The sequence below is a fragment of the Python bivittatus genome, unplaced genomic scaffold (assembly GCF_059951505.1).
Source record: "Python bivittatus isolate LINGU-HERP-01145 unplaced genomic scaffold, Pbiv_v1 ctg000310_np1212, whole genome shotgun sequence".
NCBI classification, from domain to species: domain Eukaryota; kingdom Metazoa; phylum Chordata; class Lepidosauria; order Squamata; family Pythonidae; genus Python; species Python bivittatus.
This window is the reverse complement of record NW_028277054.1, coordinates 12,163,608-12,179,411: the sequence shown is the minus strand read 5'-3', so window position 1 is coordinate 12,179,411 and position 15,804 is coordinate 12,163,608. Positions and strand designations below refer to the sequence as shown.

At 45.9% G+C, this 15,804-nt stretch overlaps 1 protein-coding gene across 1 annotated transcript in view; it reads right to left on the bottom strand.

Annotated features, from left to right (window-relative positions):
• Window positions 1–1,194: 1,194 nt before the first annotated feature.
• Window positions 1,195–15,804, bottom strand: part of E2F2 (E2F transcription factor 2) — a 39,786-nt gene continuing 25,176 nt past the window's right edge. Inside the window, exons 2-7 of the mRNA XM_025175637.2 lie at window positions 11,046–11,151; window positions 9,846–10,065; window positions 7,673–7,831; window positions 7,030–7,144; window positions 6,753–6,900; window positions 1,195–5,739 (exon numbers count right to left, since the gene is read on the bottom strand). Coding sequence (XP_025031405.1) covers window positions 5,492–5,739; window positions 6,753–6,900; window positions 7,030–7,144; window positions 7,673–7,831; window positions 9,846–10,065; window positions 11,046–11,151 — 996 coding nt within the window. The 3' untranslated portion in view covers window positions 1,195–5,491. The remainder of the gene's footprint in view (window positions 5,740–6,752; window positions 6,901–7,029; window positions 7,145–7,672; window positions 7,832–9,845; window positions 10,066–11,045; window positions 11,152–15,804) is intronic.

The following is a 15,804-nucleotide window of genomic DNA, read 5'->3' as shown; positions in this document are numbered from 1 at the left end:
CAAAAAACTGATTTCTGCATAGCATTAATCCCTCTTCTCAAATGATGCAGCAACCTTGCAGGAACTTATCTGGCCAGAGCGGGAGACCTTACAGATACCACCTTCAGACCTCCCACTTATGACTTAACGAAAGAGATGAAGAGGCTGTGAAAATCCAGCCAATGCTTATCTCTGAGCAAGTTCAACAGGGCCATTAAACCATACGGCTGTCTAGCACATGGGTTCGATGAAAAAAAATGATTTCCTCTGGGTAGAGGTGCAAACATAGCCATTTTTAAAAGCACTGTACAGCCTTGTTGTACAGCTCAACAAAAAGGCTAGGCTGGTCCCTTCAACTCTGAGCCTTGCAGAAAAGGCCCCCTGGTTTTTGCCACCCTGTAATTTTGGTTAGTGCTGAAGAAGACCCTTTTATTCCTACAACAGGCTGCAGGATGACCCGGTCCTGACTCCTGATCTTGCAGTATCAATGATCCTGAACTCAAGGACAAAGCACAAAAGACAGAATCACTTTAGGATCACAGTGGAATTTTCAGCTGGGGAAAAGCTGGGTTTTTAAAAAATAGGTAAGGGATATGATGAAGACATGCATGCAATTGCTGTGTTATTGCAGATTGGGTTTTACCTTAATTATCACGATAGATTTTATATATCATCTGGCTTTGGTGTCATTTTGTATGGTGCTTTTATATGTTAGCCATCCAGAGTCGCTATAAATCAAACCAATAAATAATGCTTTTGACTTCCCCAAAGTTCAGATCTGTTTCATTTCTGGACTTTTTCCCTGCAGCCATGGCATATTTTTGAAAGTGATCCATAGCTTCACATGTAGCAGCCCCAAACGTCCTAATTCATATTTGGGCAATTCCTTTATTCAAAGGCACAACGTCCCACACAAACTCTGGAATTCTCTAGAACTTTTCATTGTGTTGGATGAAGAGTTGTTGAGAAACCAACATCTGCACTCTTTCTTCTTTTGGAGTGAGTTAGCCTTATAAAAAATAATACCATGAGATTAAAGATAACCCCGAAGCTGGCTTGAAACTCCAGTGGCTCCATAAGGATGAAATCACCCACAGGAAAAGGCAAACACTTCTGGGTTAGGAAAAGTTTTTTTCCCCCTTTTGTCTTTTAACTGTAACTAAAATAAAAAGCAAATAACAGCCACACATAAAGAGCTGAAAAGGATTCCCAGTTTGGTTCAAACATTTTATTTCCTTTTTGTTGTTGTCATTGCTGCTCACAAAAAAAACACATCGTCAAGTGCCTCAAGGTTATTTTTTTTTAATCATACACATCTCCATCCACAAGGCCAAGCCAAACATCACAAAAAGCCTTAGAACACATTTTTAAATACTCTTGTTTCAAACAAAGCAAATAAAACCCACACGTGGCAGAACAGCGTCAAAGATGGTTCCTGTTATAAATACAGTGTAACAATTATATACAACTTTTACAATTTTAAGACAAAACCCAGCAATGTCCCTGGGCCAAATGCATTTGGAAAGATTTGAAAGGTGGTTTGCACAAGAAGTCTCCTTCTGTGCACACACCCGTTGAATTAAGACTAGGGCTGAGCTCAATTAATTGTTAAGTACACGCTCAACCCATATTAAAACCTGGTACGAGGAAGTAGCCTCAAAAACTCTGCCAACAAAACAGTGACATGATGAACTGATTACTCTATAAGCCTAGCTCCAAAACTGCATTCTGCAAAACTCGGGTATCATGGAACAACTGTTCTTCAAATTCATTGTTCTACATACAAATAATTTCATTTATGAAGAAATCCGTAAAGACAAGTGTCTTCAAAAAGCTTATCAAATAGTAAAAAACACATAGCCCTTTGTTCAAAGAAAGGAACACCGTCACCACCTCCCCCCGCACACTTCCAACACTGTGCATGTGAGCCCAGGATTTAACTGAGCTATACTAAGTCAAGAAGTAAATAACTGGATCTGGGATCAGCAACTAGGAACCCAGTTGCTGCATATTCACAACTGCTACTTCTCTTTTTAAGCAAGGGTGGCAGGCTGCGAATCAAGGAAGAAAACAGTATCTTGCAATGGAAGTGTGCTAAGGCTCACCCTTGGGTTGTGCAAGGCATCTGTGTCAAGAGGTATACTGTGTGCAATTCTAATGTTATCTTCAGCCTGGCTAGCACTGCTATAGCCACCTCGGGCAAAGCTGAAACACTCTTCAATTATGCACCCAACTTCAAACCTTTACTCCCTCTTGTCTCTTGCTCTACCAAGGAAGATGAGACTGGGGGCATAGCCAGAAAAACTACATTGGGTTTAACTGGGGCTCTGAAAAACTAGGCAGTAAGAAGTATTCTATGAACCACCATCACCAATGTCATGAACTTGGATTGACTTTCTTGTAAGAAAAATAACAATAAATCACTACATTTTGCACAAGTGAAGTTCAGGGCAACCCTAACTTGAAATAAAGGGTATGTAATTCAGATTTTTAAGAGCTCTGCTAAGGAAAAAGCATACAGATTGTGGATTCCCCCTCCCTACAAGAAAGGTGCCCTAAATCACTATATAGAATTTGATATCTACTTCTCCAGATGATGCAATCTTTGAGTTTATCCCTTTCCCATACTCACCCACAATGCGTATGCCCAAGCACACACTCATGCCTCTGATTATTTACTGCTACAACAACCTTAATTTCCACTGAGACAAGAGATCTTCCTCAGTACATAAAACCGCAGCAAAGGAGTTAACATTTTGAGCAGTCCAACCATAAATCTTTGCATGCAGAAAACGAGCATGCCAAGAGAAAAGGCTAGGCTCAAACACTTCATCCTGAAATCTAGATGTCCCCTGCATTATGTTAAGATAATCCTCTTACTGCCTGAAAAGATACAGCCAAGATACAGGGTTCCAACTTAAGAATAAGCCAGCTGTAAATGATGACGTGGTTAAGATAAAACCAAAGGCTCCTTTAAAGTTAGGCTGAAGTTGCTCAAGGAATTCAGTCTCATGAGCTGTGAAGAAAGAAATGAAGGATGGGTCAAACTGGTCCAAGATTTGTAGCTTAAGGATCAATAAAGCCCCAGACCTCAGACGGCAGGAAGAACCCTGGGTCAACATCAGATACAGATGGACCTCTTCCCTGTCTATTTAGCATCTGGTCTCCCTCTGCACATCCATGAAAAAGTGGGTGCTCCTGGGCAGCACTGCCCCCTCCAAAACTCAGCAATCTTGGGTCAGAAGCAACCCAAGTCAAATTTTTGTTCCCTGAGAAAGGATGCATTTGCTGCAAATGGACTTGCGTCAATCTAAGGCAGCTAGAAATTATGATTATGGGACTGCTCCTGGAAAAAGTCTTCCCTGCCTGTTGATTTTTTCCTCCTGCTAAGGAAGAGATGCAACACCCCGTCAAAGTAATCTACAACACCCCTTCAAGCCTTTTAAAATTGCTGCTATAGAGCCTTTTTACCTTTCACAGAAATAAACTAATTTTAAAATAGGTAGTCCCTTCCACCCAGCTACAACAAACGTGTTGCCTAGCTCTGATCTAAGGCAATGGACTGCAATCTTGCCTAGAGCTGCAGGTATGTGACCCAGCAGCGGGGAAACACATATTGCCTGAGATATTGAGTAGCAAATATATTTTGGTAGACAACCAAACCTGGTTATCTGATACAAAGTGATCTTTTGTGGTCAAATCTGCTATCACCCATCAAGTGAAGCTCTGCTCTGACCAGCGGAAAAAAATAAATAATTATTGCTAAGACACCAGTGTCAGCTTCAGAAGCAAATGATTATGATAAGAGTATGCAAATTTTCAAATTGCAGAAATTCATCAGGAAGACAAATATGCAACCCCACCCCTGGTATTATGTTCCCCTGCAAGATTACATCTACTTTATACACTGGGAGGCAGGGTTATAAGAGGCTCTACTTATTAGGATACATAAAATTGCTGATGGCTCATAAATCATTGACAGAGAAACACACACTTGAGTATTAAGGCTATGGTCAGACTTGGGGGACACACTGAAAACATCTGATCCACTGAGATCCAGACCTTGGAGATCCAGGTCTTGGAGAAATGGAGAACCACCACATCAGTTGGTATGACTATCAAGGGCATGAGGGGTTGAACACTTGGCCCCAACAAGGAATGAAGTTGGGCAATCAGGAATGGTCCAATTGTGAGCTGAAAACAGCCAAGTCAAAGAAGCAAACCTCTCTGGGGAGGGGAAAAGTGTGTTTGCATGGATTCAATCTCAAAAATTTGCTCTTTTAACCCATATCTTGGGAAAGGATGTGGCTGCCTCCTTAGACCTCAGCTTTTAGCAACCATGCAGAAAAGATACTAACCTCATCTTGTTTTATCCACAGCTTGAGGTGCAACCGAAATCCCCTCGACAAGCAACAGTGGTTAATCTCTACTCTTTTTTTTGACAACTCCCACACTCCCTCACCAGCCGGGCTGATGAAAATTAAAGCCTCAAACACACGGAGGATACCAAGTTGCTTCTGGGACAGAATCAGAGCCTTTTCCAAGGCATGTAAACTCAGTTTCAAACCAGGACATGCTAGGATTTTCCAAAGTTCATCTGGGGTAATAAATGTGGAGGAACCTAGCCAATCCATATACAAGTTAATTCTGCACGGAGAGCCTCAGAGAGATGTCTGGTTGGCCCAGACACATTCCATGACACACTCAGTTGGAGGAGAACCCTGGCACCAGGAGAAGCCTGCCTAGCCCTTTGTTCACTTTTCCCCTGATGGATGGACTGTAATGTTGGGAAGTTCATACCAAGAAGACAGCCACTTTCAACTTCCTGTCCCTGGGTCAGGAATCCTGCAAATCACTTCCTGTTCCAGAAGATTTACTTTTGGAAAACCACCTAACTGTACCTGGAACGCCTGAGTCAGGGGTTCCAGAAGAAAAATACCAATTTTGGGATTCTCTGGAACACTCTGTCCTTGGAACAGTAAAGTTTGCACATTTCTGGGCAGATTTGTAGGCCCTTCTCCAAAACACTGCACAGGGTATGAACAGGGCCCTACACTGAGGACTTCCACCCAGTGAGAAATGTGGGATTCAACAAGAAAATATACAACTGAATTAAGACCTCCTGATTTCTCCAAGGTATTAGCAATATTGTGTGCAACTTCCATCGGGCCACATGGAAGAAATGGGGAAAACCAGAGTCCAAGTTCTGACACTCAGCACTTCCAAAAGGAAAGAAGAAAAGCTAGAAAGGAGAAGACAGGACAGGCTTCCCCATAACAGCACATGGGGTGCTTTACTGCCCATCCAAAATCCTCTGGGAAAGCCTTGAATGAGTCAGGATTTTCTAAACTGAGGGAGAACTATTGGAGGAGGCCAGCCTGCAAGCCACATCCTTTGGGACAAAATGCAAAAGACGCTTCCAAGAAACAGCCCAACGCTTTGGAATCTGGGTCTGTGTGTGCGCAGAGGAGGTTACTGTTAGCACCATAGGAAGGGCCAGGAAACTCTGGTTTTAATTTCTCAGCAAGTCCCCCAAGTCATAGGCATCAAACAAGTCGCTTACACCCTCGCCCTCCTCCAGTCCCCACAGATAATCCTCTTGGTCGAGGGGAGGGGAAAAACTGACAAAGGGGCCTGGGTCGCCGTAGGCTGTGGAAGGGAGCTGGTCCTCTGTCTGCTGCAGGAGGTGCTGAGGGGGCTCTAGGAGACCATCCTCTCCCTCCATCAGGCAGCTTGGCAGCTCTGTCTTCACCGATTCCACTGGAGAAACAAGAGAGAAGTCAAGACACAACGTGAGCATCACAGTAGAGAGAGCAGGGTCAGGAGCTGGCACCACTGGGCACCAAGTGAGGTCAAGGTCTCAAGATGGAGCCCACCGCTGAACTCCAGGAGCTACCACGCTCTGCCCATGTCTTTAGTGTTGACACCTTTTTGCCTACCCTCTCCAAGTGAGCAAGCAGTGGCTACATAATGAGAAAGGGGGTACCCACACTTATCCTGCCCCCAATTTTGGGCCCAGGGGAGAAGGAAAGCAAAGAATGGGTAGGGCAAGAAGAAGCAACCACTTGGCCCAAGATCTGCAGCTGGTCTATTTGACTTACAGAAGGCCACAGAGATTACCGTGGCCCCCAGCTTTCTCCTAATGATAACCTGGTCTCATATGGGCTTCCACAACCAGGTACAAACAAGGCCAAGACAGACTTTGATGGCTGTGCCCCAAAAAGGGATCCCCTCCCCAAATAAATATGATTGGGCACTTACTTTTACACATTTCAGATCAGTGGTGGGCAGAAGACTGATTACAGTCTCCTAGTGGGCTACCCAAAGTCTATTGGCTGGGAGGAATTCCTGCACAGACATTGGGCTGAATGGATCTTGCCCCAATTACAGAATCATTGTGTTAAAGGGACTTCAAAGGTCACTGAGCAGGAAGTGTGTCACTGCAGCACCCTTCAACATTTGGGTCATCTAGCCTCCACATAAAAACCACCAAGGAGAGCCACCAAGGTAACTTGGATCCATTATTGAACAGCAAGTCTCATCAGGAGAGTGCAACTCTGAATCATCTGATGGAACAAAGCATGACTGAAGGACAGCTCCTAGGCTCAGCTGCTTGATGGCAAGAACTGAAGCCTGTTAGAAGGTGATTCGCCCAGGCACCCCTCAAAATGCAGAGCCAGCCCAGCAGATAAGCTTGGAGATCATCTTTTAGAATGAAGCGAGCCTTTCCCAGAGGGCCAAGGTGCTCGTCCCTTCAGATCATTCAGCATTACCTTTCACCGTTGTGGGTTTAGCACTCTCCTGGTGTGCTGGAAGAGGGAAGCAACTCTCCTTGGCAGGGCTCTCTTCCAGAATTTCTTCTGGGCATAGGTAGACTTCAATGGGGCCATTGGTACTCCTTAGGTGGAGCTGGACGTTCTCCTGGCCAGAGAGGAGACACAAATCAAGGAAAAGCAAACTCACCACCCCTCAAGCCAAGGACACCTGCTTGGGAGCATACAATTAGTAACCATTGTAGCAAAATGATTATGAATGAATTTCCTCCCCTACCTCACAAACATCAGGCACCTCGAGACGAGTTTCTGGGGGCGCTCTCACCACAATCACAGTCTGCTCGTTAAAATTGCTGATGGCCCGGATATCCTGATAGGTGACATACGCTAATGTAGGACACAGGGGAAAGTTAAAGGAAACACTGCAAAGAGACACCAACTCTGAATTGTCCAGGGCAATTAAGGGATAAAAGAGTGCCCTCCACCTTTTTAACCTCCAGTCAGAAAAATCAGGCAATGCAGGGAACAAGCAGACAAGAGGGTATTCAAAAACTGCTCTTTTTCCAACAGTGAGGGCATGGGGAAGAAATGGCAAACTAAAGGCAACTCTGTGAAAAGCAGAGCTGACGACCGTAGTGGAATGAAGAGCTGGTGAGTAGACTGGCTCTTCATAATTCCTCTCCAGACAAGGAGAGGACTTGAGATCACCCACAAGTGCTCCAGACAGTTGCTCCTCACTAGAAGACCACAAGACAACGGTCTCCAGTGGGTTTATAACTCTGGGAGATGAGGGAATAGCCAACTTGCTACCGTATCTCTGGCCTTCAATGCAGCCTGGACCAGGAATGATTTGATCCTCCTAGAAGCTGGTCTCTGCTCTCTGGCCATTGTCCTCTTCATCCCCACCCTCAAAAGGATATCTTTGATTGGTCTCATCCTCCGTCAGATGCTTTAACTGGAGAGAGCACTCCTGGATGAGTTTGTCCAACACCTTCTCGTTCTTCGAAAGTTCAGTCAATTCTTGCCGCAAGACGTGCTGCTTTGTTGCCACGGAGGAGTCTTCAAAAAGGCCCGTTCCCCTAGGTAGCACATTAATAAAAGATCCAGTGAATCCATTTGCTAAACCGGGGCCTGGGTTTTCGCTTTGAACTCTTTTTTTTCTCCCTTTTTATTGTAATATTATAAATCTTAATGCATTGTATGATTTCAATGCAGATTTCAATGCAGTAATATTTATGTGATAGGATTAAAAATTATGCACGTTCTATTATTTAGAAAGCTTCAAGTATTGAAAATAAAAGGAGAAAAGTAAAAATTCTATCAGTATTAATTGCCATTTAGCATGTCATGCTTAACAAACGTAAGATTATTTGACTTTTCATCCAAAGTTAAGTATAACATAAAAGAAGAACACTTTGAACTCTTGAGACCTGGGTAGGGGGGAAATTCAGAGGGTTTTTAGCAAAAAAGAGGCACCCAGAGACATTGAACTTGCATGAGCAAACACAAAGAGTTTTAGCCAAAGCTGAGAGAGAAATGGAGTTAAGGAGATTGATAAGAAATGTGGAAATTAAGGAAATTGATTTGAAATGTGACTCTGCCTGGTAAAGAAAAGCAGAGGGTATTACAAATGAACAGAGCAAAATGTGAGAAAATGACCCCCTATAGAGGCAGCAATTCTCAAGGAAAAACAGTATTTCTATTTAAGAAAAAGTAATATCCAATTACCCTAGGGGAGGGGTTAAAAAAACAGAGCTCCTCTGTTGCTTTGGCTGAGAAAACAGCTCCATTTTGGCAACAGCCTAACTGCACGATTTGCCGCCCAGCTGACTGCAAGAGGGGGTGAAATTTGGAGCAACGGTGCTCCAGTTTGCAGGATTCTCCTTCCAAACCCATGTTTTTCCCTTGGATATCATGTCTTTTAGATTGTAAGCCTCACAAGGTCTTATTACTGACCTTATCAGCTATGCCAGGAGCCATTTTGGCTAAAGAGAGGGACGAAACTCCTTGATATGGATGAATAAAAATAGCAGCTGCAGAACCCTAAAGTTGGAGGGAGCTTAGTTCTCAACTTACGACAGCAATCGGCATTGGAATTTCCATTGCTAAACCATGCGGTCATGAAGCACAACCGTATCGCTTAGCGACGGCAATCCTTGTAGTCCCAGTTACTGTTGTTTATTGAATCCCATGGCCATTAGGCAAGACAACTTCCTGCCGGCTTTTCACAACCAAAGTCAGCGGGGAAGCTGGCAGGAAGTTGCAAATGCCAGGCTCGCAGGCAGGTGGCTCCTGCTGGGTCGGGGTGGGTGCAAGGGTGTGTGTGAGAGATGCAGGTTGAGGAGGGTGCATGAGTCAGGGAGGGTGCGAGGGGGTGCAAGAGAGGTGCGGTGTGGGTCAGGGAGGGTCCATGGGAGTGCAAGGGAGGTGGAGGGTGCACAACTGACTGGGGTGGCACAAACACAGAGGGGCTGTGGGAGGCTGCGCAGGTGGGGGAGACTTATCCCAGGGACTTACAACCTTCCCTGCCAGCTTCCCCATTGACTTTGCTTGTGGGAAGCTGGCAGGGAAGATTGCAAATGGTGATCACGTGACCATGGGACACTGCAATCACTGTACGTGCGAACCAGTTGCCAAGCGCCCAGATTGTGATCACACAACCGCGGGGGTGCTGGGACGGCTGGAACTCCAAGGATCAGTTGTAACCACCATTCATTCAGTGCCGTTGTAACTTCAAATGGTCGCTGAACAAATGGTCATAGGTTGAGGACTACCTTTCAGATGAAGAAATCCAGTTAAAGAATACATGCCAGATATACACTTTCAAGCATAGGCTGGACAGCCAGCTATTTTTCCCAGCCTGGGTATTCTCCAGATGTCTGGACCTCAACCCTTTCACATGGGCATGCTGGAATTTTGGGAGCTGAAGCTTCCCCATCTGGAGATCCTTTGGCTGGGGAAGGCTGACTTATGGCAAACTAACATTCCTGTCCCACATTTGCTCATAATCCCCAGCCTGATCTAGATTTCTCTTATGTTGGTGCCTGTTGTTTCCAAACATCTGCACTGTAAGTCTCTCTCCAGTCAACTTACATCCATTGGATATTGTTCTTGGATTTCTTGCGAATGAGCTGAATCCCTTCCAGGACATTGGTGATATCGTAGATACGTCGCTTTTGCACCTCCAGCACCTCGGCAGCCCGGTTCAAGTCCAGCACCCCGTCCTCTGATTCACTGAGCAAGTGAATGAACTTCTTGGTCAGCAAGCCGAGAGATGTGTCGTAGCGGGTCTTCTCTCCAGGAGACTTGGGGGCTAGAACACAAAGAAGATCCATGCAAAACAACCATACTAACACGGATTGAGGATTTCTTGGGATATCCCTACTTCAGAATTCTTGTGACCTCCGCTTAGGTACTGACCTGGAGAACCCCAACTAAAAGTGTTTATCTTGGATGTTCAGATCGCTATCCCTCAGCGATGCACAGCTATAGTCCGAAACTTTGAAAAGGAACAAGGAAGTCATAATACAGTGGACAGCCGGCTTTTCTGCTCAGCAAGGCTCAGAGTGCCTTCCAAACATGCCTACCCAAAATGGCCAAGTACAAACGAGGTCAAGTGATTCTGACCAACATCTTTGCCTATTATGGATTAAACCCAGGTTCCTGCAAATTTAAGTTCCTGCTTGAATGTTTGTTGCCTTTCCGAAACCAGTCTTCTCCATTCCAATGCTTTCAAGATGTTCTGGGCTATAACCCGCATCCCAGCCCCAGGCAGGATGGTAATCTTAGCCAGGGGTGGTGGAACTTGCAGCTTAACACTTGTAGAAGAAAAGAGATTGAAAAAGGCCTCTCTATGCTAAAAGATGGTCCTCTATCCCCCTCTTGTGGCTAATAGGGTTTCAGTGCAGTCATCCTTGTTATGAAACCCAGGTTAGATCTAGGCTCATACAATGTTTCTTCCGGATGTAGAGTAATTCCCAGAAGTACGATAGAAGGAAAAAGAAAAGACAGTTTCCTTCCCTGGAAAACAACCTTGCTCTATACCAAGTTTGGTTCTCGTTAAAATCCAAACATTTTGCGATCTAAAAGAAAAAAAAACCATGAGCTAAGCAGGTCACGCTGAACAAAACTGGATGCTGAAGAGATTTCTCACTTTTCACTGGAAACTGCCCTCTGCCCCATTTCAAGCCAATCCCTGATGAGGACTAGAAACTTGATTAAGACAGCAACTCTAGACTCTGCCAATGCATTCTTTTGTTCCCGTTCAGTATTTCCTCATCCAATGCCTCTTACTTTTTGGACTAGAGATGTGAGGGAGTGGTCTCCCTTTGCCTTTTGGAGTCCGGAATTCTGTGTTGCACTGCTGAGTGGTTCCTTCGAGATCCAGTTTCCTCTTGGCCTACAGAAGGGAGAGAGAAACAGAGGCTGCCACAGTTAGCTTCCTGGGAATACCACAAGCACACACTTGGCAACATACACACTTTCCATTTCTCTCCAATCCGTGGTGCATTAAAAACATTTCATTACCTAGCCTCCCATATCTACTCTGGCTTTCCCGTGTAATAAAACAAGACGGCCATGACAGTTTCTGGGTTTTCATATCTGTTTACATCCTCTGTTCGAAGGGCTATTCTGAGCGTTAAAGCCCACAGAGAAAACTTGCATGGATGTATATTCTGAAGCACCCCACAGGGTTCAACACAGGTTTTGCCAGAAATGTATTGCCGCGTTAAAGTCCTGCAGTAATCTTTTCCAATATGACCTCCAGATGTGTTGGACTACAATTCCCATGCTTTCCCCATCAGCACATCCAATGGGGAAAGCTGGTTTAGGGCCAGAATATTCATTCCCCTTGCTTTCTAATGGACACATGAAATTGCTGGAGTGATATCATCTGGAATGAATGTACAAACGTATTTCCTGCATGGATGTTGGGTGAATGCCTCCATTTCAGTTCTGGTTTCCTTCCCCCTGCCAACTTTTTAACGAATATGTTTTCCATTATTACATTTTTACTGTGTTTTTCTTGTTCTTTTAATGGCAAGCTGCTTCAGTCCACTTGCATGGGGGGCAGTAAAGAAACAGATGAAATTAAATGAGTGAAGTGGGCACCAAGATGCAGGTGACACCCTTTCCTTTTCCAAACACAGTTAAGCACATTGAAAACCTGGATGGCTAAGGCCTTTCCCCAAGAGGGATACAGAGGAGTGTGTGTCTGTGTCTGTGTGTGTAGAAGTGAAGGAAAGAGACATATATGAAGTATGAAGATAGCCGGAGGTAGCTGTAATTAAACAAAGAATCAAGTCACGAATAGCAAAATATCAGTTCAGTGCAGGAGCTCTAGTTGCAACCAGGAATGAACAGCTGAATAGCAGTAGAGTAAAAGAGGAGTGGGCAGATACTCACTCCTGCAACTCACTAGGATTGGATGGATACAGAAAGCTGAAGGGCTGAGTCCAACCCTCCGCAGGACGCTGGATATCGCTGTTCTGCCGTGCAGCCTGCCAGCTTCCCGTTTTTCAAACATTAAAATAATAGTGAAACCAAAGTCGAACACAGCAAGTGGGGGTCCGGGGGTCCATTTTCCATCCCCCCGCCACTTGGGGGGGAAAGAGAAAGCCCCTAAAATGTTGCCTCCCACCCTACCTGTCATTTCCCTTTCTTCTACCCCGGAAAAGGAAGAGGAAGGAATACAGTGTTGCTTTTTTTGAACAGTTTGCTACCAAACTGGCGAACAGCCAGGACAAAATGAACCCGGTTGCTCTTATTGGAGGAGGAGAGGCTCCATGTTTCGATGTGGGCCCTGACCCCAGCCTGCACGAAGACACACCTTCGCTTCTGTTGCCTATTATTTTGGGAAGAGGACAGCTTGCTTCCCAAGACAAGAGACCGAGCAAGGGCTGATGGTCAGGCAAAGACGATCAGTTGCAATAGGAAGATGCAGCTGCAAATCTCAGTCACTGCTGGATGGGACCAGCCCCGGAGGAATGGAAGAGGAATGGTTACCTGCATTCCCATTCCATCATCGAAAGCTGGTTTGGTGTAGTGGTTAAGGCACCAGGCTAGAACCCGGAGACCATGAGTTCTAGCACGAAGCCAGCTGGGTGACCTTGGGCCAGTCCCTCTCTCAGCCCCAGGAAGCAGGCAATGGCAAACCATTTCCAAAATCTTGTCAAGAAAGCTGCAGAGCTTTGTTCAAGGCAGTTGCCAGGAATCAACACTGACTACACACGCACTAGCAGGTTTCAGATTCCTGATCGCTCTCTGGGGAAATACTTTTTGGTTGCTTCTAGTCAAGGGCTACAAACAGCAAGAAGACTGGGTGGGTGAAAAGACTAATTTGAAAGCCAAGTAGAAGGCCAGGCAGCAAAAGTTGCCATTGTCAAGAGGTCCTTGCCAAGAAGCTTGGGAGGTAGAACTTAATGGCCAATGGATTATTTTTTCAAGGAGAATCACTCCTGCCTGGTGCTTCTCAAGACCACAGAACACCAAATACTGTGCTTTTTAATCAGGAAGGCTTATGCTGGTTTTGTTCAAAAGAAAAAAGGATGGCTCTGGACTTATGACCAGAGGACACAAAGCCCAGGCTGCACCCCTGGAAGAGGCGACACTGCAGGCAACTGAGCTGGATTCCAGGTTTTTTCTCCATCTCCACCACCAGCCGCTGCTGAAACCCTTCCCCATGGCCGGCAACAGTAGAAGAGTCTTTGCTGAGGAACTAACCCTGACCTCAGCAGAGCACCTGGGCCACAGCTGGGAAGGTGCTAGTTTGGCTCTCTGGATGCTGGTCAAGGTGAAGCAGCTGAGCTAGGACAAGTTGAGTTGTGAGCCTGAAAGGTTGAGATTGGTGTGCCTAGAAAAGGCACAATACATTGGAAGGCTTTGTGTTGCAAGGAAGACCTGCTGTGGGCCCGGTTGCAGAGCTAACTGCACTACCTGTCAACAGTGGGTGCTGAGCATGCCCTCCTCCTAGTTCTGGGAGCCCTTTTCAGTGGCCTCCACTGGCCTGGGCTGTCCCTTGCCCCACAGAACCAACCAGGGCTGTGCAATCTTCACTGAAAGGACCTGACCACACGGCTTCCGTCAATGATCCCACATTGCGGGATGCAAGGAACGTGGCGCAAGCCTAGAAGGTGGTGCCATGGCAGTGTTGTCAGGTTGTTTGGGCTGCTCTGCTGATGCACTGCCCTCAAGGGAGGAGTTCCTCTGCTCATGGTATGGCTGTACTGGTCATGGGAATACATGAAATATCCTCCATGAGCGCTTGTCTGCACAGTGAAACCAGGTACACTAGATTAATTGATTTATGTATTTTACATGCTTGCAGTCCACGGGCAACATCATGGCATAGTAGTATTCCGTGGGACATCCTTAGGAATTATGGCTTTAGTGTGCCATAGACCAAAGGAATGTTCCCCAGCAGGCCAGCAGATGTGGGAGCATCCTGAAGTACCTCAACAAGCTGGCAGGCCTTCCACGCTTCCTCCTGGCCAAGATGGTGTCTGTGTGTTTCAAACAGCACTGAGCGAGCGCAATGTTTAATACCAAGCGTTTTCAAGGAAGCTTACCACTGAGTTTTTTAAAAGTTTCTAGCCATTATGTTTGAAGATGCAACTGAGCAGTTGTTAATGGGAAGAAATCTCTGAAGCCAACACAAACCAGAGCAAGAATCTCTAGCAGTTAGAGAGGCGAGGCATTCAAGCTGTGCAATCGTCTTTGTTCCTTCCATAAAATGCAGAATTAGGCAGACTGATGCCAGCGCAAAAGGACGATACTAGGTAGAGGTCACCAAATGCTCTTTTTGCTATGCAGACCTGCTTTCACTTTTCTTTTTCAAGGGTAATATGTACTTCCCTGGATTCTGCACCTTTGCCCAGGTCAGCAAAAAGGTCTGCGGGTTCACAGCCCCTGGCTTTCAGAGTTTAATCTGCCACAGTGCCAGATGACCCACCAAGCCCCTTCTTCATCACGAGAGAGATAGAGAGACACGCTTGGAGTTGACCTGATTTGGAAAGCCTTCAGCTGTTTGTCCAAGGAAAGAAGAGAGGAGGCATCTCTTGCCTCTCCTAATGCAAGGTGGAGCAAAATAAGGAAGAAAGAATGACCGAAAAAAGAAAGGGGGTTAAAAAAAAGCAGCGTGCACTAGGGCTTCCTGCCCACTTCCTGCCCCTCGGCCTGACGGCTCCCACAGCAGCTGCCATCCCCCTCAAGTGCTTCCTTTCGGCTACTGGATCGCTTGGTGGTGACAGAAAACCAGGCAGACGGTCCCCGAGGGAGGCAGGCAAACAAAGGCAAGGGCAGCCCCAGCACAGCAGCCCCAATCCAGGGGTCTCTCCGCCCTAAATAAATGCCTGGGATGCTGGATTTCCAGGCATAGGCCTGCCTGTTTAGGAACCCTTCGCTCAGAGGGGCCAAGAATGAGAGACATAATATGGAAAAGAACCCTATACAATTCGATCTGGTAGATCTGGCGAGATGCCTTGGCCCGCTAGTGCTCCCTGAACAACAAATGGCCCTTGGGCCCTCCTGCCAAAGGGGGTGGCTGAACAAACCAGGAGGCCTCCAGCCAGGTTTTGAGATTCTGATGCTTAGTGTTATGTCCAAACTAGGTCACACCAAGTATGTTCCTCTCTTGCAAATCGAGACATCCAAGGTCGCTCTGCATTTTAAGATTGGGGTGTTAGATAGACGGGCAACGAATGGAAGCAAGCAGGGCTAAACTGTGCCCATCTTCTGAAGATCAAGCCACCGTTAGAGATGCCTAACTGAACCAGCTCTCGGCTGCGTTTTCTTTCCGTGCAACGTTACCCCGCTGCAGAGAGGACAGGGAAAGATTGAACCCAAAGGATTGCAACGACAGGCTTCTGGAAGACAAACAGGTATTTAAAACCATTTATTGCCTACCTCTTTGATTGTATCAGCATTCATTTTGGACAGCTTACAAGGCAAATACAGGCAACCGAGCATGAAAAATAACTCAGGAACGATCCCCTGCTAAGGAACTGACTATAAAAAGTTACCCGCTAGAATGATCCCATGAAAAAGAAGGAGG